The following is an 8,038-nucleotide window of genomic DNA, read 5'->3' as shown; positions in this document are numbered from 1 at the left end:
GTCAGTGGAGCATGGGAAACTAAAAAGTCCTTGGCTAGTGTAAGCATTACCTAGCAACAACTAAAACATCGGTGCGTTATCAACTTTGTTCTCATCCTAAATCCAAAACACTGTACCAGCTACTAGGAAGGAAGTTAACTCTATCCCTGCCGAAACCAGGACACTTCCATCAACTGATGTGTTTTGTTTTTCCTGGGAAACTGTCCCACTTCAAATGATCGTGTAATGGGATTAAGGAATAAGCCATTTCAGGAGAGGAGAGGTTCTAAGTTACTGTTGTCTCTTATGATATTCAAATATCGGAGTTGTATTCCTACTATAGGTTTTGTTTTATTCATGAAAAAGCCTTCCAGATGTCTATAATATGTTGATAACCTGAACACAGGTGTTCATCATTGGTGTTTTGCTGTGCACTCATTTGGGGGTAACTTTAACTGGATTAACTGGCCAATTGACTTGAATTTTACAGCGAGCTTTTGAGACTGGTGCAGAGTCCCTCAGCTGTGTTACCTGCACTTGCACAGCATACTGCTTTCTAAACGTACTTATGTGTTCAGCTGCTGAAGGTTTGAAGTTGCTTTCTTTGTGTTGTAGGCAGAAGAAAATTTAGGAATGGTAATGATCTTCACTCTAGTCTCAGCAGTACAGGAGAAATTAAATGAAATAGTGGATCAAATAAAAACACGAAGAGAAGAGGAAAAGAAACAGAAAGAAAGAGAAGCGGAAGAAGAAGAGAAAGTATGTAAAATAATGTTTTCAACTAAAAATTTCCCACTTTTTTTAAATGTGTGGGTTTGATGCAGGAAAAATTCTCGGTTGCAGTGGGAGAGGAACATCTATCCCAAAGCTGATATAATTAAAACTTAAGGACTAGGAGATTCTTTAGTACACTTAAGTGATTCCCCCCCCACTTTCTAAAGCAGTCTTTTCAGAGGCGTATTGCATGTTCATAGTCCCTTCTAGCATTATTTCCTAAGGCAGGGGCAGGGATTTTTCCCAAATAAAATCAAAGTTGCTGTAGCCAGTTTTTTGCTTGAAGAGGCAAGAGGCAATGGGGAGCCAAAAAGGCTAGAATATGGTATGCTGCACACAGGCTGCATGGTCTGAGGAAGTTTCTCTTCCTTGGTAGACTGAGTGGGTAGGGTGGAAGCTGTGGGACCAGTCTTCAAGACTGGTTTGTCCACCCTGTACGTGTCCTTTCTACCAGCCACTGTGGAATAGTTCTTCCATTCATGGAACGTGCTGTGATAAGTCCAACTACTGAGTCTTCACTTTCTTCCTCAGAAATAGCTAGAGGGTGATGGGATTTGGAAGGTTCAGTGTTTCTGAAAATGGCAGAAAAATAGCTGGAAGAAAAGAATCCTTTTTTCTCTCTCAACAAGATAGAAAGGTTAATGTATTTTAATGGAAAACATTTTGGTGTAGATTGCACTTAAGAGTTGGTAAGAAGTGCTGCCTACTTACGGATAACCTGTATTAGTGGTGTGTTGCTAACTATTGTACTGTAGGTCCAAAAGTAGTACATGGGGTTTTTCCATAAGAATTTCCACCTCAGTGCAGCTCTCTGAAGGGAGAGTCCCATGATGAAAACCAGTAAGAATGTGTTCTTTGTATATTCTCAGGGTTAGGATTAATTTCTCAGAATACTTCACAGCAAGTAGTGCTTCTGGAATATTGTAATTTAAATAGTTAAGAGAATGCTCATCTTCACTTGTAGCTTTGCAAGTTGTGTTTGCAGCCTTATTTTCTGTTCTTTCAGCAACGTTTTCACGGCACTCCTGTTACCATTGAGAATTTCCTAAATTGGAAAGCGAAGTTTGATGCAGAACTCCTAGAAATAAAAAGGAAAAAAATGAAAGAAGAAGAACAAGCGGGCAAAAATAAATTAAGCGGTATGATTTAAAACTGGTCCTGAAGTTTTTGCAATGTTACCGGACTATAACGACAAGCCTAAAAGTAATTTTTACACTGAAAGATGATGGTAGTAAATAAACTCTTAATGCAGTATTTGATTATTGTCCTCCATGTCACGTGAAGTCTTTCCGAGTGCTGATTTTGGGCTAAATACAAAGCTAATAGATTCCGGATTTCTGCGGGAAGTCATTGAGGTTCCCAAACTGTGTGTTTAAACTGCTTCGGTTTTGTGCCAGACAGTATACTACTTGGAGCTGCTACTGACAAGCATTGTTCTGGCAGAAAGAGTTGGGGTTTGTTAAGCAACAGAAAGAATCTACATCAGCCAGTTTATTGTTTTGGCCTTTATTGCACTGGATTGTACAGTGACTTCAGATTATTCAGGCGCATGTAGGAGTTTGGGATTGCTGTTGCTGGACTGAAGCAACACAGAGGCTGGCTGCTGCATATGACAAGCTTACAATGACTAGCGAGAATGGCTCTGATATTTTGGGGAAGAGCTTGTCATAGCAGTGGTTTCGGGCTCTGTGTTTTGCAGATCACAGTTTGTCCAGCAGAAAGCAAACTCCATATCCAGTGGGCAAAATGTGGAGGAAATTACAGTAAAAATTGTCTTAAATGTTTTACCATGAACACCAACCAGTCTTGGTAGCGGAAGCTTGCATAAGCAATGCAAATATAGATGGAAGATGGGTAGTTTATGTGGAAAGAGTCCTGAGCTTTTTATTCCCCTACCTTCAGATTAGAAAGGCTTCGCTTTGCCTTGTGTGATGTTTCCTTCACAGATGTGTGTGTGTGTGTAGGAGCTGGTGATTTGTGTGTAGATCCCAGTTGCTTTTCAAATTGGGAGGATATATGGAAAAAGGTGGAGGAGGCAGCTAATTTCCTTTCCAGTTCCCACAGAGGATTTCTTGTGGAATGCAAGACGAGGACTAAACCAATAGGGACTGAGCAAAGGCTGGGGGGCCGTACAGTGTAAATTCTGCCGCCCGCCCACCCCCCCATTATTAAAGCCTTAGTAATATTAAAGTGACTATAAGAAACAGTGACCCATTTCACATGTAAGAGGGCCGTACAGTGTAAATTCTGCCGCCCGCCCACCCCCCCATTATTAAAGCCTTAGTAATATTAAAGTGACTATAAGAAACAGTGACCCATTTCACATGTAAGAGGAGGAAGCCTGTTGTGTGGAAGAATCCTGGATGAATAGTCAAAAAATCAGAATGGGGAACTTACAGATCAGCAGCTTAAGGAAATAAAAGACTGCTTGAATTAGTTAATTTGAAAAGCCGAAAATAGAAGTGCTAACTATTTTTGCCTTAGGTTGATAGTTATTTCAGAATTCTACTTGCTTATATATTATATTTTATTTTATTTCTAGGTAAACAGCTGTTTGAAATGGATCACAACCTTGACACCTCTGACATCCAGTTCTTGGAGGAAGGTAAATTTCTGTTTGTTTCCACAACTCAAAGACAGTGGCTTAAAATAGGTCAAAATTCCTAAGCAAAAATCTGTATTATATTTCTGACTTAACATCTTACCTCAGTATCACTTTTACATCGGAAGAACTTTCTAAGAAGTACTGTTTTGCAGATTGAACTGAAGTGATTTTAACTTCTTTCAAGAACAAACAAAACATTTTCAAGATGCTAAAGCGTATTTATTTGCAGTTTTGAGCTTGAGTTGATCTTATTTCTGTTGCTTCTATTCAAGTGTTTGGACTGGAAGCAAAACCAAAACCAAGCAAAACAAAAACAAAACAAAAAACCCACAACCAAACCCTGCTTTTTCTTTTTTTCTAATAGCCAGCTTTCTTACCCCCGATTTCAAGCACAGATCTTGGAAGTTGTGTCTCCTTCTCTCTGAACCTCAACACCAATAGTAAACATCTTGCAGGTCAAATTAAATGCTATTTGCCTCTGTGCAACCCAGTTCTTCATGGTTTTGTGCAGATTTGTCTGTTATCTTACTGAAAATATCTGACCTGGTGCCAGCTGAAAATTTTGTAAGCCTGTGCCAAAAGATGATAAACTTAGAAAATCTGGTGGAGATAAATCAGATAAATCTACTCACAGTCACATATCTATTTAATTTTCTGTACTGCCTTTCAGTATCCTAGTTTAAAAGACTGATTTTTGAGTTAAGACAATTCTTTAATGTAGCTGTATTATCTACTGGTATTGCAAAACACATGCAGAAGAGAGTCAAGAATTTTCTCTGCAAGTAACAATTTTAAAAAAAAAAAAGTTGTTTATGAGCATCACTGAGTATAAACTTGAAATGACAGTAATGGGGGAGTTGAGTTTCTTTTAGTTAGAGGGCATAATTTAACCTTGTCTTCTTCCAAAATGCCTAAAGTGAAGTGGGTTGCTGATGGAACATTTGGCAGTCTCAAGGGAGGAACAGACCTCTATATTTGGGCTCTGTGCCCAAATGACTTGGGATTAACGTATTAACTTTTAATCCTGTTGCTATCGGTGATTAAAACCTCCTGTCTTTATTGCTGCTTGCATTCTATCATCAATGCAACAGGTTACTAACTGCAGTTTAATATTACAATACCGTGAAATAAGTAATACTAATTTTCACAGCTTAAACAGGATAATGGCATTATCTTTTAGATGGAAACGGTCATAAAGGCTCTTTCAAATCCAGTGAAAGAACAGAACCTTATTCGGTGGCCGGAAGATGTCACTGTTGATACACACAAATAAAATAGCAGTAGTCCTCAAGTTTTATCCTTAGGTCAGCATCATCTCTTGCAGAAGAAAATGTGAAAGCATACAAACATTCAACTTGCTTTTAAAATTTAAATCTGGAAACAAATGTAAATATATAAGTGGTGTGTAAGGGTTTTTTTTAATAAACCTTATGTGTTTCTGTGGCTATGATAGTTGTAACTGTTCCAGCTGTGAGGTCCTGAGCTCCTACTTTGACAGTACCTGGGAGAAAGAATCTCTGCTTATGGGAAAGATGTTAACTTCATTCTCCCAATGGATTCTGAGGTCCTGTGTGAGATTTCTCTTGGCTGAATTTTGGTATGAGGGGAAAAAAGCTTCACTTTAGCTGTAAAAAGATAAAAAGTGGCGTTTCCTTTTCCATATCTGTTTGATATATAAAAAGCCAAGTAAGTTAACAGCTACCTACACTGAAGAATGAGTATGAAAGTGTTATGTATTTTGTTGTTCAGGTACTGTTTTCCTGCTTGCATGAAAATAAATTATTTTTCTGTTCTTTGCAGCTGGAAACAGCGTGGAGGTTGATGAATCTTTATTCCAAGAAATGGATGATTTAGAGTTGGAGGATGAAGAGGATGACCCTGACTACAACCCTGTTAATTTAGATAGTGATTAGACTGTTTTGAACTGGCTCTGTCATCAGTATGGACATACGTAAGGAGACAGGGGCAGGCAGGAAAGCCACAGCATCTGTGGTTTTAGTAATGTGTATCATTTTTCTCTTTTTTTTCTTTCCTTTTTTCTTTTTTTCTAAAGAAAAAAACCAAAATATTTTAAATCCAGGAGAATGGTCTTCTGATGACTTTCATCATAAATAAATTTACTTCAATATTTCAAATGAAAAATTTGAGGAATATTGATCTATCTGAAAATGCTATTCTATTTTCTCTTATTTTTTCCTTCCCATTTCTGTAACTGTCCTTTGAAGAGATGTGACAACAAGCAAGATGGAAAGATGTTACAGCAAGCGCTAAACACACCTGCATCTGAAGGCTGAGCAGCTGTTCTGCTATCTTCCACCTAGGATATACATGGGCAGCTTTGGTGAATAAAAGGGATCACATACTATGCAGGGTTTTTTTAAATTTTTTTTTTTTTCTTCTGTGAAATTTTACAACACTTAAGTCAGTTCTGGTGCCCCAACCTATCAGCTGTAGATAGGCAGCACTAGTCACCTTTTAATAAGGCATGGCCTTATTAAAGTTTAATGGAAACCATTTCCATACTACTAGAGTAAAATATTTCACCGTAGTTGAGGATAATAGTTTCAAAATTACTAGTTCAAGTCTGTAGGAAAGAAAAATCGGAATGAGATGAAGTCCTCTTAAAAATTTTTATTGATTTGTTCAGAGAGGGTTTTTTTTTAATTTTGAACTTGTGCAACAATGAACTTCCATGGGAAAAAAAAAACCAAAACCAAACCCCAGCCTAGGAAAATGTAGTTTGCTTTTGGCAACAGTATGTTGAAACACTGTCAGTGGAGTGCAGAATACAGTACCAGGATTTATAGAGGGCTTGTAGGTTTGAATGTAGTGGGTGTTTTAGAAGCATCATGTTGGCAGCCCATAAAGGTTATCACAACACAGAGTAAAGCTACACATCAACTCGTGGATGTTAACCATCCTGCAGAGTTGCTTACGGAGCTGATGGCTTGATATTAGACACTTTCTCTCTTCCCACCTCCAAAAAAACCCAAAACACTGCAAGAACTGTGGTATTTAAACATGCTGTGTTTGAGACTGCGTCAGCTAGAAGGACGACGGTATGGCTGAAGGTTTCAAAAGACAGCTCTCCGAATAGAGAACCACCAGGCACCTCCTTGATTAAACACTGTGTGCTGAATTTTAAAATACTGTTAGTAGACTGCCTTAACTGTGCCAGCTTCAACCTTTGAAGAGGATTGCACTAAGTATCACAGTGCTTAGAGGAATAACAAATGTATGAGCTTTAATATTTGGTAATTCTCTATTCAAAATGAGAAATTTAATTCCAGAAATAATTTAATGGTGTGTAAGATTCTCTGCTCATATCGCTTGAGAACATCTGTTTAGGATGATCTCCTTTAACATGTTTCAGTAGTTTTTCTTTTTGTATTCAAGATGAATGAGTTTCTAGCAGACAGAAATAAATGTGCAAGTACCCTGTAAATACTTTTATAAATCAACCATGTGCCTTTGTTCCTACTGTCCTCTATTTGATCTTTTTAATTTTGGATACTAAGAACTCTAGGCAAGCATCTAGGTTTCAATGATAACGTTGTATGTTTCAAAGCAATAAGCAGGATCTGTGTTCCAGCAGAGTTACCAAATATATTAAAAAATTGTGAGCTAATGTGATACTAAATCTGACTTTTTCCAAAGATACGGTTGGATTAAAAGCTTGATAGTGACTACATCCAGCTGCCTGTGTCATTGTTAGTATGCTTTAAAATGCTGTTCAGCACTGAACTTAATTTACTTCTGGTATGTCTCAATTCAGCTGCATAAAAACTTTTAAGGCTGCTTTCCATTTTCAGCTATATATGTTTAAAACTAGCGTTTTTTCATAAAAGGAGTGAATTAGTTCTCTTTAAATCTGGACTGAATCCAAGAATGCTGTGTAGTCTGTGCAAAATGTGGTAATCAGAAAATTTTCCAAGTGGGTCACTGACGTCAAAGAATCATCTGCGTATGAAAAAAAGTTTCTCGATAATGGTATTTCTAGATTAATGAGATTTTCTAGTCTGTTTTCACACTAACATATTTATTGGTTTTCATGCAGAGGATGTATAGCTTAAAAATGCTAAACTGATGTCAAACAAGTTAAAATGTGAAAATGTGTTTTCACTGTTACATCTTATATTCAAAGCAGAGGAGATAATAAGGGTTGAAGTGACAAAAAATTGCATAAAGTCTGTTTCTCCAAGTCTTTGGAACAAGTTTCAGTGGCTCAATCTGAACTTCAGATTTGTTTAGCTTTATTAGCAATTAACATCTGTGAAATAAAAGGGAATTTGACTGAGAGTAAGCTCGGCTATGTTTGCGTGGTTTAGTTTGCTGAAATGGACTGAGAAGGTTTTTTGGTGGAAGACGTTTAGGTGAGATATCTAAAGTTTACTTACGCACTTTGGATTACACTGAAGTCTAATTCGTATTAATCTAATAAAATCCCATCAATAAACTTTGATGGAATTTTAGTAGTTCAAAATCATGGTGCTGACAACCTTGCTTGTATCTTGCTTTTAACTCTCTGAGTCCAAAGCTTACACTGTAATGCAAGTAGGGAGATTATTATAGAATCATAGAATGGTTTGGGTTGGAAGGGACCTCTAAAGGTCATCTAGTCCAACACCCCTGCCGTGGGCAGGGACATCTTCAACTAGATCAGGTTGCTCAGAGCCCCGT

General features: G+C 37.6%; 1 protein-coding gene across 1 annotated transcript in view; it reads left to right on the top strand.

Moving 5' to 3' along the window:
- RWDD1 (RWD domain containing 1) overlaps positions 1 to 7,659 on the top strand; it is a 9,976-nt gene extending 2,317 nt beyond the window's left edge. The window contains exons 3-6 of the mRNA XM_009289134.1: positions 595 to 738; positions 1,760 to 1,892; positions 3,296 to 3,358; positions 5,159 to 7,659. Of these exons, the coding sequence (XP_009287409.1) occupies positions 595 to 738; positions 1,760 to 1,892; positions 3,296 to 3,358; positions 5,159 to 5,271 (453 nt within the window). The 3' untranslated portion in view covers positions 5,272 to 7,659. The remainder of the gene's footprint in view (positions 1 to 594; positions 739 to 1,759; positions 1,893 to 3,295; positions 3,359 to 5,158) is intronic.
- Positions 7,660 to 8,038: the final 379 nt, after the last annotated feature.

This window comes from Aptenodytes forsteri, unplaced genomic scaffold, assembly GCF_000699145.1.
Source record: "Aptenodytes forsteri isolate BGI_AS27 unplaced genomic scaffold, ASM69914v1 Scaffold217, whole genome shotgun sequence".
Classification (NCBI taxonomy): Eukaryota; Metazoa; Chordata; class Aves; order Sphenisciformes; family Spheniscidae; genus Aptenodytes; species Aptenodytes forsteri.
Note: the sequence above shows the minus strand (reverse complement) of the source record. Positions and strands in the feature narration are given on the sequence as shown.